At 42.0% G+C, this 16,625-nt stretch overlaps 1 protein-coding gene across 1 annotated transcript; it reads right to left on the bottom strand.

The window, feature by feature from the left end:
• Window positions 1-5,449: 5,449 nt before the first annotated feature.
• On the bottom strand, window positions 5,450-9,647 carry TREX2 (three prime repair exonuclease 2). The gene is made up of 2 exons (XM_003775082.4): window positions 9,578-9,647; window positions 5,450-7,067 (listed from the first exon to the last, which is right to left on the bottom strand). The coding sequence occupies exon 2, from the start codon at window positions 7,046-7,048 to the stop codon at window positions 6,326-6,328; it is 723 nt and encodes a 240-aa protein (XP_003775130.1). The 5' UTR covers window positions 7,049-7,067; window positions 9,578-9,647; the 3' UTR covers window positions 5,450-6,325.
• Between the last annotated feature and the right edge of the window lie 6,978 nt (window positions 9,648-16,625).

Genomic DNA, 16,625 nt, shown 5'->3' with positions numbered 1-16,625 from the left:
ATCTATGAATCCTGAACAAGTGAGAGACTGAAGAGAAAAGAGGAAGAGTTTTCAGAAAACAAGTTAAAGAAAGGCCCAGACTTTTGAATGACAGATGGGAGTCCTCATAGCTATGAACCCACAGGGAAAGCTGATCCTCCTCCCAACCCATCATTGGCCACAAAAATTGCTAAGAAGAGACTTTTCTGGTGAGTTCCTTCTCTCCTTGGTTGAACTAAGAAAAAGACGACAGAGAAAAACAGAGCCAGTGACAGAGAAATGGAGACAGAGACAGACACAGAGAATCTCTCTTGAGTTGAAGAGAGTCCAAAGTATGTATAATATCAAAGTAGGTATTATCATTTGGGCCTGGGATAGACTCTTTTCCCCTCCAGAACAAGCGGACAAAGTGGGTTTTATTCTGAACCCCTCAAAAGAACATTGAACCTTTAGACTCTAAATATCATTGTAATCAATAGAAATAATTTTAACCACACTACTGCTCTTGAAGTTGAGAACAAAGGAAATCTCAGTCATCTCCCTCCTGCTCCATCCAAAGACAGAAATCGTCATTTTCCTTGGAAATGTGGAATGGAGCTTCCTAGCTCTTCTCTACTGAACTATACCCCTGAAATGTGGACTTACCTCGGTTCTTATGGGCCAGATTTTAGACCATCACATGAACTGATAAAAATCGATATTATACTGTTATTACAAGGAAACATTCAATCTGGACTGTTTCAAAAACGAATAATAGAAAAGAACATCAATGAAATTGTTTTTATAAGGAAAGAGGTTCAATGGTCCCTGGCTCCTGAAGACACCAGAAGTGTTAGCCAGCCTCCTCCAGAGCAGGGACAGTCTTTCCCCTTTCTTTTTGTATTTCCAGTGCTTAGCAAAGTCCCTGGTACATAGCAGATATTCAATAAGCTTAATAAAGTTGCTTGAATAATTGTTTATTGATTGACTTCTCTATTCTTCTCTATTCTCCTAATACTCCGGTCTTAAAAAGGTACTCTGCTCAATGTCCTCTGAAGAGTCAGTGCCTTGGTTCGAACCATTGCCACAGCCTGGAATGGCCCCCTACTCTTCTATCCAAATCTTGCCTACCTGCTCCCACCTCCTCCATGAAGCCTTTTTCCATCAACCTCAGGCCACACTGATCGTTCTTTTCCTCTGATATTCACTGAGGGTGGTATATTTGGTATTTACTTATGTGTCACCTTGTATTGTTGCTTAACTAGACTGAGGTCATGAGGACAGAAAGGGCTGCCTCTTCTCATCCAGTAACCCACAAATATCTTATCCAGGGCAGCAGGAGTAAAGAGCCTTAAGTGTTCATCAATCAGTTTATACTTATTACGTATTTATAATGGCCCTGCACTTCACATTAAGAATACAAAGACAAAAGTGCCCTATTAAGAATACAAAGACAAAAGGAGCCTATATTCTCATGAGGGGGAAACATGTGCATTTATAAATATAAATATAATTTATGGAAAGTGAACATAAGGAAGTTTGGGGAAGGAGGTCAGTGGTACCTGAAGAGAGCAGGAAAGGCAAAAGATGACCTAAGCCTTGAGGGGAACTAGGGATTCTGATGGGGCACCTGAGAGAACCAGAGTGCGCAGAGCAGCATACCTGGAGTCAGGAAGACTCATCTTCATGAGTTCAAATACTGCCTCAGACACTTATTAGCTGTGTGTCCCTGGGAAAGTCACTTAACCCTATTTGCCTTAATTTCCTCCTCTGTAAAGTGAACTGGAGAAAGACATGGCAAATCACTCCAGTGCCTTTGCCAAGAAAATCTTAAATAAGATCATAACGAGTTGGACTGAAAAGCGACTGAATAACAACAAGGGATTCCAGTGGCCACAGATGAAAAGGGAGAGCAACCCAGGCACGTGGGACAAAGCAATTCAGAGGCATAGAGCCAAATGGAGCATCACATGTAAGGAATAGCAAGTAGGTCAGTGTAGACAGGGTGTGTGGAAGAGTTATTAAGCATTTATTAAGTGTCAGGATATACGCTAAAAATTGAGGATTCAAAAAGGCAAAAACCAGTCTCTACTCTCAAAGAGCTCACATTCAAAAAGGAAGAGACTGCATAAAAATAACTACGTATAAATGATATATACAGAACAAATTGGAAAAAATCAAGATAGGGAAGGAGGGGCTTGAAAGAAGCCAGGGAAGCCAGGAGGTGGAGATGAGGAGGGAGAGTCGTCCAGGTATGGGGGCCAGCCAGAGGTAATGCAGAAGATGCAACAGCCAGGACAGTCACTGGATCCAAAAAATTCTGGGTGGGGTAAAGGAAGGAATAAAAATGTAGGAAGACTAGAAAGATAAGAGTAGCAGGTTATAAAGGGCTTTGAATATGATATAGAGGAGTTTATATTTGCTCCTGAAGGTAATAGTTTATTGTGTTGAAAGGCACCATTGTCAGACTTGTGCTTTAGGAAAATCACAGGGATGACTGAATGGATGATGAACTAGAATGGGGAGATTTTTGAGGTAGGTAGTCCTCTCGCATGCTATTACAACAGACCAGGCTTGAGAGGATGAGGGCAGTGTCGATGGCAAGAAAGGGCAGGGCTGGAGTATTTGAAAGATATTGAAAAGATGAATTTGACAGGCCTCGTCAACAGCTTGGATCTGGGGCAGGGGATGAGAGATCGAAGAGTCCGGGTTTCCAGCCTGAAAGACTGGGAGGATGTTGGTACCCTCAGCAATAACTGGGAACTTAGGAAGCGGAGAAAGGTTATGGACAATTTAAGTTGTCTAAAAGACATCCAGTTTGAGATGTCCAGTAGGCAGCTGGAGATGGGCGATTGGAGGCCAGGAGAGGTTAGGACTGATAAGCGGATCTGGGCCTCATCAGCAGAGAGATGCTAATTGAATCCATGGAAGCTGATGAGGTCACCAAATGAAATACTCTAGAGGGAATAGAGAACAGGGCCTAAGAGAGAGTCCTGTAGGACGCTCTTGGGTGAAGATTCAGCAATGGAGACTGAGAAGGAAATAGTCAGATAGGTATGAGAAGCACCAGGATAATAGGATCAAAGAGAAATGGATGATTGGTCAGTGTCAAAGGTTGCAGAAAGATCAAGAAGCATAAGGACTGAGAAAAGGTCAAGAGATTTGATGATTAAGAAATCATTAGTAACTTTGGAAAGAGCAGTTTAGATTGCATAATGAAATCTAAAGCCAGATTGTAGTTAGGAGTATGAGGAAAAGGAATAGAAGCACCCACTTTAGACAGCCTTCTTAAACAGTGATCCCCCAAAGTGAAGAAGGACATGGCATAATAGCTAGTGATAATGGATGGCCCAAGGAAGTTTTGAGGATGACCGCTGTGGTCATGTTGGTAGGAAGTTGAAGAAGCAGACAATAGATGGAGCAAGGTTAGTGATAAGTGAGAGAATGGTAATGTTAAAAGGGGGCAATCTGCTAGAGAAGATAAGAACAGAATGGGATCATTCATGCATGGAGAGGCTTTTGCCTTGGCAAGGAGAAAGGCCACCTCATTTTGAGACATGAAGAAGACAGTGGCAGAAGGTATCTGAATGATACGATTTGAGGAGGCGGGGAGAATAGGCATCTCTTTGAAGAATGGTCTCTTTTTTTCAGTAAACCATGAGGCAAGGTTCTCAGCTGAGAGAACCTTGGTGGGAGCCAGGGAAGACATGGGAAGTTTGAGAAGGAAAAGATTTGGGAGAGCCACTGTGGTAAATGGGATAATGAATTAATTAGGGAGGGGCAACAGCAAAGATCCAGTTGAGGTTATGTAGCATAAATTTGTAGGGGACCCAGATAAATGGGGTTTTGTGATTCTCTCCAGATTCCTTCAGGGTACATGTGTCAAATTAGAGAAGAAAAGACAATTAGAGTAATCCAAGACTGAGATTTGGCAGAGCAAGATCACTTCTAGGCTAAGGAGATAAAGGATTCAGGAGGGTGATGTAGAGGGGTGTGAGTGTGTGTGTGTGTGTGTGTGTGTGTGTGTGTGTGTTTTACAGTACTGGTTTTTTAAGACTATTTATCAGTACTAATTTACTTTTTCTTCTTTTTTTAATTGTTTTGTTTATGAATCATGTTGGGAGAGAAAAATCAGAACAAAAGGGAAAAATCATGAGAGAGGAAAAAAAGTAAACATAGTATGTGGTGATTTTACATTCACTCTCCATAGTTCTCTTTTTAGATGCAGATGGCGTTTTCTATCCAAAATTTACTGAGATTTCCTTGGATCACTGAACCGTTGAGAAGAACAAAGTCTTTCATAGTTGATCAGGTGATGCAGAGTTGAACTCATTTAATAATGGGTTAAGATGGAGCAAGGGGCTAGGAGCTAGTATAGGGTAATGGGGCCAAGAGTTTGGAAGTCATGGTGTACAGAAAGGCAGAGGGTGAAGTGGAATGATCATAAATTAAGATCGGATAAAAGATATAGGAACACTGGAAAGGTAGAAGGGAGAGCAGTGATAAAGAGCTTTAAATGCCAAAGAGAGGAGTTTATAGATGATCTTGAAGGTAATAAGGAAAACATTGAAATTTGAGTGGGGAGGATGAGATAGTAAGACCTTTGCTTTAGAAATATCACTTCAGCAGTTGTGTGAAAGATGGATTAGACACTGAAAGCAGGGAGAACCAAGAGATAGTATTGCAATAATCCAGGCAAAAAGCACAAGGGCCTGAATTAAAGTAGTGGCTGGGGAAGTGAAAAGGAGAGGACATATCCAAGAAATATTTTGGAGAAAGAAGCAACATAATTTAGCAATGAATTGGGCAGTAATGTGATACAATGGATAGAGAGCTGAAAGCGGAGTCAGTAAGACCTGAGGTCTACCTGGGGGATCCCAACAAAGGCACCTCACTTCCGTTTGCCTCAGTTGCTCCATCTTTAAAATGGAGATAACACTTACCTCTCAGGATAGTTTTGAGGATCAAAAGAGATGATGTTTATAAAGCATTTAGCACAGTTCCTGGCAAATAATAAGCATGTTATAAATGTTAGCTGTTATTGTTGTTGGTACTTTTATATTTATTATTGTTGTTGTTATATGTGGGGATGGATAAATCACTGAGGACTGCATAGAAGTCAAACCTGGGAGATTGGGAGGGTGGTTATGGCCTTGACGATAATAGTTCAGGAGAATGGTGTATTCAGAAGACAAGGTAATTAGTTCTGTTTTAGACTCATGACACTGGAGATGTGCACTGGAAGGAAATCCAGCTCAAGAGGTCCAGAAGGTGATTGGTGATGAGAGTGTGCAGTTCAGGGAAGAGACCAGTACTGGACTTGTAAATCAAGAATTGTCTGTATAGCGACAATAATCTGTACCACTCAAGTGAGCGCAATTAGGCGCGTGGGCTCCATATTTACTAGTTATATTTTCTGCTGCCTGTGGTTGAGTCCCTCTTGTAACTGAGAATTCATTCCCTTCCATAGAGAGCTGTAATGGAACTGCACTAGAATGGAGGACAGTCAAGTGTTCTGGCCAGCAGAGTTGTACTCATCTCGGTGCCATTTAACGGTTTCATCGGTGACTTGTAAATGGTGTGTTTGTAAAATGTGCAGATGATACAGAGCTAGAAGGAAACAGATCTCAACATGCTAAAATGTTGGGCCAAATCTAATATATTTATTTGGGTTAAATGTCAGCATCACCAGTATAAGTTGGAAGAGGCATGAATTGGGAACCAGCAATACATATGAGAAAGATCTGGGGTCTCAGTGGATTGCAAACTCAATATGAGTCAATAGGTGGCATGGTAACCCCAAACGCTCATTTTGAAAGGTTCTGTTTATTATGTCCAATGTGAGAGTAGTGCTGGCCCCAGTGAACCTAGTCAGCCCTGGGTAGACATCTGGAATCTCATTTGCCAGTTCTTGGAGTGTCCAGCAGAGAGTCTCGAGATCATTCTATTTACTAAAATCAATGGAAGGAATTGAGAATGATGAGCTAGAGAAGCCTCAGGATGGACATAAGGGTTCTCAGTTTGTTGAAGGGATATCCCACGGAAGAGGAACAGAACCAGGATCAATAGGGAAGAAGTTGCTGGGGTCAGGAGGTAGTAGGTTCTCCTTCACTAGATAATTTCAAGTAAAACCTGGAGGGCCCCCTGTTAAAGATGTTGTAGAAGAGATTCTTGATCACATATGGACTTTTATTGACCTCAATGATCTCTGAAGTCTCTTCCAACTCAGATTCTGAAAGCCCCTCCTCTCTCTCAGAGTTGCCAATTCAGTAATGTCCAGAGTAATGCTGGTCCTCTTCTCCCCTAGGCACCTTAGAACATAGCCTTGACTATAAAACCCTAGATGTAAAGGTAGGGAGAGGGCAACTCAGTCATTGTGGCCTTGACTACTCCGTCTCCTGTGGGTAGAGATATACATGGGTTGGATCTCATCCCAGCTCTGGGCTTCAGTGGCAAAACACTGAAGGAGCTCCTGAGCTCTGTGAAGAAAGACCATGACTAGTGTGTAAACATCTCCCTCAGCAGAATGGGCAGCTTTGGGCTCATCATTAAAATATTGGCGGTACAGATTGCTGAGGCTGTAGCTCTTCTTGCTGTGGCTCGCCCTGGTGCTGTGGTGGTGGCCTTTATCCAGGCCCTTCAGTGCGGGGAGTGTGTCAAGGCAGAGGGTGCCATCAGGCATGTCTGCGCCCAGGCGCTGCAGCTCAGTCCGAAGGAGGGGAAAGTCATAGTCAAAACCATTGTGGGCAACCAGGCAGATTGGCGCTTCCTGCCGCTTAAGGAATTCCTGAAGGGCTTTGACAACAGTTCTATCAAAGCCTGGTTTACAGTTATTGGTCAGGTTTTGATTACTCAGGCCTGTGATCTCTGAAGCCTTTGGGGTAAAGTCCCGCTCAGGGCACATGCACAGGGTCAGTTTATCTAGGACTCGAGGCAGCTGAAGGGTACCCGACTCATCCTTCTCTGGGTTCTCTAGAGAAAAGCGATGGATGGCAAACAGAGAGATCTCAGCAATTTCGGGATGGACATTGGGAAGGCCAGTGGCCTCCAAGTCTAGGAAGATGAAGGTTTCACACCTTGGTTCAGCCATTGGGAGGAATACAGCACAGCTAGAGTAGATAAAAAAAGCTTATTAAAAATTCATTTGAAATTAATTGAAATCTCAATTAAGAGACCTGGGTTTGATACCTGTGCTTATTGAGTGATCTCTTCCAGTCGCAAAAAAATAAAATTTCTCAGTGTTCACCTTTTCCCTTTTGCTCCCTGTATTTTCCCCTTGAATGCTCTGATTCTCCTTCTCTTTTTTTTTTCAGAATCCTCAGAATCCTATTTATTCTTCAGGACTCAGCTCAAATCCCACCTCCACAAGGAGGTCTTTAGCAGCTACTGGAGTCCTCCGGTACTTTTGCATCATGCCCATTAATACCACACAGACCAACCAAAAAGACACTCATACAACATCAGTGGTCCCTGGATCACACTGTGAGAACTACCACTCAACCCTTTGTCATATGCAAGGAACTTGGGCCTTGAGAAAGAAACTGAATGCCTTCAGAACTTGTTTCCCCGTGTCTGAGCTGGCCATTGAGTTGACTCTGGCTCCTGAGTGGGTATAAAATATGGGACACTCCACTTGGGATAAGTGGGAGTGGATCAGTCTTTCCCATGACTCAACTGGTTTAGAGACGCCTATAACTGACCTCTGGAAGTTTACTCAAACGGAGGCTTCTTTGGAAGGGAAGAGTAACTCTAACTCTTTCTCACCAGATAGATCACAAGTTCTCATTGCCCATGGTTGTCTTCTATCCTACCAGTGATAAAGAGCTACCACCAAGTCTGGAAGGGAGAGAATAGAGATGGAAAATGGCTTAAGAAGAATTCCTTCACTTGATTCTAGAATCGGCACTAATGCACGACATATGCCGCTATCACTGCCAAAGTGGAGACAAGTTACAATTTCCAGTGAAGTGAAAAGATTACACAACTTGAGCTTCAATTCTCTATTTCTCAGCCTCCCTTCTTCTTCCCCTTCACTTCCTTAAACACTTAAAAACAAACAAAAAAACCAGCCACATAGTAGACCATTCATCATTGAAGAGCCAATGAAAACGTACCAACCTCCTGCACTTGACCATCTGTATCCCTTGGGGAGAAAGACTGCAATACGCAACACACTGCAGTACATAAACTCTGTTTTCCTCATTGAAGATAGAACAGGTGTTCCCAGAAGCCAAGGCTGAAAACGGGGCCTAGTGTGTCAAGGGAAGTCTCAAGAGGAAACTTCAGATTCTACTGCTGACTCACTGCAATGCCCCAGGCGAATAAATGGTTTGCCCACCTGGGACTGTGGCCAAGTTTCACCCACAAAGAGTATGGCTCCAGAAATGAAAGGCCCAGAAGAAAAAGGATCCCTAAGACAGTCAATGGCTCACCATCAAAGAGACGTTGTGTGAGTGTTTATTAGAAAAACTGGAATCTCTGAATCCAAATCCTTCCACTGGCTTAAGTCCCTATGGCAGTTGAATTGGAATAGCTGAGAATACAGATACATTTGACTTGCTCAAAATGCACATGATCAAATGGCTGGAGGAAAGAGGATGGTAAAAGGCTCAGGAGAAGCCACACAAAAAAATGAACATTTCAAATCCCCTGAGGAGTTCTAATATTTAAGATACTTTTAGTGCTAGGTGTAAGAGTTATAAATTCACAAAGCTGGAAGGGACCTTAGAAGTAGTCTAGTCCAATCCCTCAAGATGACTGAGTGACGGTTTCTCATCACATCATAGACCTGACAGGGACTTTAGCAACAAATCCCTCATTTTGCAAGAAAGGACGTTGAGGCACAGAAAAAAAAAAAGCAATTGACTTATCCAAGGTATCAAAGTAAAAGTTCTCAAAATCTAAGAACTATTTCCTTTAAATACATGTTACAAATTGATCGATGCCAACACTAAATTAAATCTATCCCAAATATGGACATGGGCAAGGAGATGAACTGAAAGCCAGTTGGAAAAAAGGGGAATTGCAGACTCCTCACTTCCCCAGGAGGGGAGGTTTGAGGGAAGTGGAAGTAGTAGTTTTCTTTTAAAGCATCCCCAAACATTTCACACCCAGCTAGCGAATACAGCCCGATTAGGATCACAGAATTCGAGAATAGAAGGAAGTCAAGGCTCAGCTATAAAAAATGATTTGGCAAAGACCACACAAGTAGCAGAGCTGGGAGGTGAAACCGGTCTCCTGACTCCTAATCCTGTGTTCTCTCCACTACATTAGCCTTCAAGCTCTAGTAAGAAGTCCTGTATTCAAACAGACCTGCAACTTCCTACTCACATGAAAACCCCTTCTAGGCCTCAGTTTCCTCCCTTGTAAAATGAAAAGACTGGAGTAGATAGCTTCTGAGCACCCTTCTAACTCTAGAACTGATGACATCCCAAGTTCCAAAGGAATATTAAGAAGGAAACATCTATTTCTCATTGAAGGCTACTCCTACTTACAGAAAGTGGCTCCTCAGAAATCTTCCCTTGAAGAAGGAGAGATTTAAAACCCTGGGGTCTAATCAGCAACTAAGACAGAGATAAATTCGTCACCCACATGTTTTCTAAAGTGGAGAAGGACTTACCAATGGAAGAATATTCTGCTGACTCTTTGTCCTTCTAAAGCACTTCTTGGAATTGGTTTATAGGGACAAGTTCAGGGAAGTCTTATAGCGATTGGCTGCTTGGCCACACCCCATGTGTCATCACGGGCAGAATCTCTTGGGAAATTTCGTCTTTAAAAGACATTATGAATACCAGTGCTTCAGGAATGACAGCTGGGCCACCCCTTTGTTTTTATTTAAATAAGCTCTTTCTGACTCTCAAGTAGGATATGCAGGAAATGCTAATATGGATTGGAAAGGAACATGCCTTGTTATCAGATGAAAAATCAAGTATGGCCTTACATGTTGCAAATGATGAAATATTAAAAGTCCTCATGAATGAGGTCTAACTGTGGCAATGACTAGCCATGTGACCTTGTATAAGTCTTTTTTACTCTCTGAGCCTGAGTTGGATTAACTGTCAAATGAAAGGATTGAAGGAACCAGAGAATATCAGAGTCAGAGGAGATCTCTGAGGCCATGGCAAGAGGCCATGGCCGTCCAGTCTTCAACAGAACTCCAGGGATGAGCAAATTGCTTCTCTTTAAGGTTGCCCATTTCTCCTTGATAATGTTTTTTCTTCACTTTCTGCCTCTTTATGACTTCTATTCTTAGTCTTAGTTTTGGGGCAAGCAGAACAAGTCTAATCCAAACTCCAACAGCTCTTCCATAATGTTTGGTGACTCTTCTCATAGCCCCAAGTCTTCTCTTCTCCATGCTAAACATCCCCAATTCCTTCAGCCAGTTGTTGTCAGAGGGCATGGCCTCCAGTGTGCTCATCTGAAATGAGTTCTTAAGGGTCGCTGCCAGCTCCCAAAAAAAAAAGGCTACGTTCTATTTGACTCCAGAAAGGTATCACAAAGGCAATTCAGTCAATAATCTTTAAAATCAAAATACAGAAGAGACTGGGGGCAGGGGGGAGGAAGTAATTTCCTGTAGAGGGCCTAGGTATGTGACTGGGGGTCACACCTCAGCCAGAAAAGCAGAGTGGTTCCTTGGGAAGAATATGGGATTGAGAGTCCCCATTTAAAATCCTTGCTTTGATGATGAACAAGCTCATTATAGAAGGGCCTGGAAAGATTTACATGATCTGATGCTGAGCCAAACAAGTAGAACCAGGAAAACATTGTACACAGCAAGAATGTGTGATGATCAGTTATGAAAGCCTTGGTTCTTCTCAGTGGCTCAGTGATCCAAGGCAATCCCAATAGACTTTGGACAAAAAATGCCGTCTGCAACCAGAGAAAGAACCAAGGAGACTGAATGTAAATCAACATATGCTATGTTCACTTCTTTTTTCTGTTTTTTTCTCTCTCCCATGTTTTTTCCCATTTGCTCTGATTTTTTTCTTCCAACATAATTCATAAAACAATGCGTATTAAAAATAAACTAAAAAAATTTATAAAATAATAAAATAAAATCCCCGGTTTGAGACCCAGAGCTTTGCCACCAGCTTTATGGCTTTGGACAAGTTTGTTCGCTCATCTGTAAAATGGGGGCATTAGTCTATCTGATGCGGTTAGTGGCAGTACAGAGAGTTGTGGGAACCCCTCTTTGGTCGATGCAGATTCATCGTGAAAGAATTCACGAACCTGAAATATTAGACTGGCAAAAAGGAAGTTTATTGTTGGCACTGCAGAAGGCAGCTTTTGCTAGGAAGACTGACTTTCCAGTGACAAAGTCCTGGCAGAGAGATAAAGGCCCTAGCAGAGAAATCCTGGCAGAGAGATAAACAGAGGTGTTAACACTGAGAAGAGAATGTCTTCTCAGCCGGCAGGGGTCCTGACAGGCACCTATGCCAAGGAGACAGAGAGGTTCCTTGGCATGCCATGGTGCTGCTTTTAGGCCTCTGCAAATTATGAATTTAAAATTGTGTGTTTTTAGAAGGAATCTGAGACTGAGGTTTCAATTGAATGAGATTCCTTCAATGTTGTCATTGCCCCCAGGCCTAGATTTCTGGTTGAAAGAGACCACTTATTGGGAGTGGTCCTGAGCCAATTTTCAACTCAATAGAGGGTGCAGTTAGTCCCCCCAAGATAACAGAAGGAAATCACTATCTTGATTCCCTGAGGAGGGCCTCTCCCAGAGAGAATTTCTCCCTTCTCCAAAGTCAGGGCAGTTTCAGGGTTCCCCCCCTCATATCCAAGCACATCGTCCATCCTAAGACATTAGGCAAACCTAAGCTATTTTTCTTCTTTCCTGGATGGATCTTAAAACCATTACTTCCTAGACTTGGTTCCCCATTTGTTAATCACTCAATCAATCAACAAGCATTTATTAAGCATCTACTAGGGGCCAGGCATTCTACCAAGTCCTGGAGATGCAGAAAAAATTGAAACAACCTCTGCCTTCAAGTAGCTTACATTTTAAGGGGAGGAAGACAACATACAACTAGACACAGATACAGATTGTTGTTGTCAGTGGTGGTGATGGTCATTTTCCATTTTCATTTTCATTTTCATAGGGGACCAATGATATCATTAAGTAAGGCAGAGTTTCCCAAAGTCATCAGCTCCCTTCTTCCAGAGTTGCTGAAATCCAATGGCAAGACAAAAGTCAGGACGATTTTCCATGTCCTAGTAATTAGCAAATGTTTGATTTGTACATCCATTTTATATACATATATAGTTAGGGTCCTGTAAAAATTCCAATATATAGAGGTTATAAGTGGAAAAAAGTTTAAGAAACCCTGTCCTGGAAGACCAAGGAAAGCCTCTCTTGGGTAGAAAAAATGGTCCTTGATGAAAATATCTGCTACACACGGGCCTTGTGTGGGGATTGAGGCTGATTTCATTGGTATGGAGACCTCCCAAGGAAGGAAACTCTCTCTATTAATGCAGATCAGCACCTTTTCTGCAACTTAGAGCCTTAGCGAGTTGAGCCATAGAACAGAGGTATCAAACACAAAAGCCATCCTCCTGAGTGTGTCTGGACTACACTTAAATGTAATTGGGAAGTTTAAGAAAACAAATAAAAATACAATAAACCAGAGATAACATTATATTTTTAAATTGCAGCCCAAATGGAGTCCATAGAGATCTTTACATACTGTGTTAGTGGTCCCCATTTCTATTTGAGTGTGACACCACTGGCCTCAAGCAGTTCAAAGGCTAAATGACCTGCCCAGGATCACACAGCTAGAAAGTGTCAGAGGCAGGACTTCCTGGTTTCTCTCTACCCAATTATTGAACTGCTTCTCAACCAGTGTTAATATAAAACAAGTACTCAGAATTGGCTTAAGAGAAGCATCACGGCAGTGAGATCTATGACGAAACGGCATTTGAACAGGGGAAACAAGAACAAGAACAGCCAAACTATTTACTGACAATGAATGTAACCTATTGAGCCCATTGCTTCCCACTTCTCACCCAAAAGGGGGAAGAGGGATTCTCTTGCCTCTTTTTAAAGGGTTACAATTCAACCCTGGAGCCTTGAAGGCTAGGGGAGAAGACCCCCAGCTCTGGAAAGCCCAATCTGACTGGAAAGGTTTCACGCGCAGACCCCTATCCCCTGACCATCTGCAGTCTTGCATTTTTGAGAGCCTCATCAATAGGTGGGGAATATTTTTGTCTACACTACTTCATAAAATCACATACTTAGGGACAGATGGCTTACACATTGACTCAGTACAGAGAACATCCATATCATTTCAAGATACTAAGATACTGGATACTGAACATCTATAATTTTAATGTGATGGGAACTCTTCCTATCTATGCATGTCACAACCCATCTATTCATTAGACTTAAGTTTTGACTTGCCCAAGGCTGAGTACTTGCCTTTGACTTGCCCAGCTTCACACACTGGATCAAGTGTCAAAGGCAGAATTTGAACTAGGTCAAAGCATTTTTGTGTGAGATTTGGCAGAGGAGCAGTTGGGATTAGACTACTGGGTAAGCATGGTCCCTGTCTTCCACTCTGCGGGTACAAACATGTCTACTCTCTTTGCATTATTCCCAACTTTCCATAAGATCCAGATAGTTTTTATTTCATTCAGGAACTGTAACTAATCAATCCATCAAATATTTGAGTGTCTACTAGGTGCAAATAACTGGCCTCATTTGGGGGGAAGGACTATTCAAACTATGATTGTTGCTACTCATCTCAAAGTGCCTGTGCTTGCCATAACCTTTTTTTCAGGGTGTGTCCAAGATACTGCAAGTTTGCTCCTGAAAATTTTATAAATGCGAGTACCCTCCTCTCTCTGAGGGATGCAGCAAATGAATCAATCTTGCTTACTAGAGAATACACACCTGCAGACGCCCATTCATACATAGCGATAGTTATAATGGAGGCTACAGCTCCCCCACATCACCATCTTTGTGTACTGGATGCTTATTCTCCCTCCTGTGCATTGCTACGTAGAAGAATCCCAAGGGGGAAAGCTACAATCACTTCCATGGGAGGACTTTTGATCCTGCCTTCAGAGCGGCCCAAGGCCATCCTCTTGGTAATGGCCATGTGAGTTAGAGGTGGAACTTCTTGGGAAGACTTATGTCCATAGTAGTATCATGGCCACTGTGCACATTGCTCTAATTGCATGTTTTTCTCTTTTGCTTTCACCCCTTGAAGTGGCCATGGTTTGACTAATTTTATCTCCATAGACATGTGTCACCCTGATCCTCAAATAGTACCCCGGGAAGCTAAGATCTTTATGTTAAGTTAGCCACCTTGAGCAGATGGGGGTTGAGGGGAGGCAGGCCCCTAACTCTAAATTCGTTTAAATTATGAAAACTTATTAAGTCTTAGGCTCGGTGGAAGTGGAGGAGCAGGAGGAGGAAGAGACACACTGCTGTCTTAGAAGGTCCATAAAATTGAGTTGAGGAATAATACAAGATAAATATAAAATTACTTAAGACAGAACAAAAGTGATCAAGACTGGCCGGATCAATCCCCTGGGACATTTTAGGTGTGACAACAGAAAAAAAAATGATTCATTCATAGGCCACTCAACAGTTAATAAAAAGAGATTTCTTTAGTTTTTTTAGGAGGGTCAACAAGGATAGGTGATGAGGACACCCGGAGTTGATTCAGCTAAGCTAAGTTTCCTTGTTTGTGTCTATCATGATTCACCAACCAAGTGTCAGGGAGCTCCCAAGAGCTTCTCCTGCTGCTTTGTACTCAGGTGATAAGGACCCGATATCAACAGTGAATTCCTCTGAGGCAACAAAAACTAGAGGATAGATAGCCTTTAAGGAAAAAATTAGCCTAACTTGCACCCAGCTTCTTCCCTTGATGAATTCAAGTCATTTAGCTCAAATGAAATCCATATATCTGTGAGGCCTCTCTATAAACATACTATTTATCATACAGAATGACACTCTGGGAGGGGGAAAGGAAGGGATACTTGAAATAAAAATGGTGGTTAAAGAAAAAGATGTCAATAAAAACTTATTTTTTTAAAAAAGAGGGGCAGCTAGTTGGTGTAGTGGATGGAACAATAGCCCTGAAGTCAGGAGGACCCGAGTTCAAATCTGGCCTCAGACACTTAACACTTCCTGGCTGTGTGTCCCTGGGCAAGTCACTTAACCCCAACTGCCTCAGGGAAAAAAAAGGAAAAGGAAAAGAAGAGGCATGTAATCACCAGGGGTCAATATGGTTTCATCCAGAACAAGTCATACCAGACTCATTTCCTTTTTTGACAGGTTTCACAAACTAAGAAACTGGGAATAGTTTGCCTAGATTTTTTAAAACAAAGCTTCTGATAGTGTCTGATAGTTTCGTGGAAAAAATGGAGAGATGTGGACTAGATGACACTATCAGATCAGTTCAGAATGGGATGAATGTCTGGACTCAAAAAGTGACTGGTAATGAGGTCAGGACAAGAAGCGTCTAGTGGAATATCCTAGAGATTTGTGCTTGGTCTTGTACTGCTTAACACTATTCTCAGGGTCTTCCTGACTCCAGGGCCAGAGCTCTCGCTACTGGACTGCCTCGCTGTCTCAAATTTGTAATTTGGAAGAAAGAGTTAACACACTGGATGATGATCAGGATCCAAAAGAAACTGGAAAGACTACATCATTATGCTGAAGCTAATAAAAGAAAATGGAGACAAATATTGCACTCAGGTACAAAAAGTAAACACCACAAATATACAGGGGGGAGAGGCAGGAATAAGGGGCAGTTGTTCTGAAAGGGTCAGAACTTAGTGGAATGCAACATTTCTGAGTACAACATGGAAACCAAAAAGTTCATGCAATTTTGGTGTGTTAGGAAGGACAGAGCTTCCAGGAAAGGTGAGGGGATATGCACACATCACATCCATCAGCCTGGCAAAGATGACGGAAAGAAAAATTGTAATAGTTCGAAGGTCTGTGGAAGGACGGGCACCCTAATGCTATGCTGATGGCAAGAGTGGACTTCAAGCTACTCTGAAAAACTATGGGCAAAAAGTCATTAAGGTACACACCCTTCAATCCAGTGATATAACAAAGGTCAAAGAGCAGCTCTTTGCATTGGAGCATTGGAACAATGGTGGTGCCCATGAATTGGGGAATGGCTGAACAAATCATGGTATATGAATGTAATGGAATATTATTGTACCGAGTGATTCAGAAAAACTTAGGAAGTCGTATATGAACTGATGCAGAATGAAATGGGCAAAACCAGGAGAACAAGTCATACAGCAATTGATACTGCAATGCAAAACAATTTAGAAATATTTAAGAAATTCAAATAATGCAATTAAGTGCAGATAACAGGTGATAAAGCTTGCCACATACTTCCTGATAGAGGTGATGATATCATGATGCAGGAAGAATGACGCTTTGTGACATAACCAACCTATGTGTAGATTTGTTTTCTTACTTTGTACTAAGTTTGTTTTTTTTCTTTTTTCTGGAAGGAAGCGGGGGCACTGCCAAAAAAAAAAAGCAGAAGAAAGAAAAAAGGTAACAGGATCACTTTTTAAAAATATGCACAAAAACAGAAGGCAGTTTAGAAGGAGACAAAGATAGGTTAAGGTGGTGATTTTTTTTTTTTAATAATTGTAGCTTTTTATTTACAAGATATATGCATGGGTAATTTTTC

Source organism: Sarcophilus harrisii, chromosome X, assembly GCF_902635505.1.
Source record: "Sarcophilus harrisii chromosome X, mSarHar1.11, whole genome shotgun sequence".
Lineage (NCBI taxonomy): Eukaryota > Metazoa > Chordata > Mammalia > Dasyuromorphia > Dasyuridae > Sarcophilus > Sarcophilus harrisii.
The sequence above is the reverse complement of the archived record's forward strand: the minus strand, read 5'-3'. Positions and strand labels throughout refer to the sequence as shown.

What these genes read in the sequence shown, in the direction of transcription:
- TREX2 (XM_003775082.4), bottom strand. Translation starts at nt 7,048, where the DNA reads ATGGCTGAACCAAGGTGTGAAACCTTCATCTTCCTAGACTTGGAGGCC.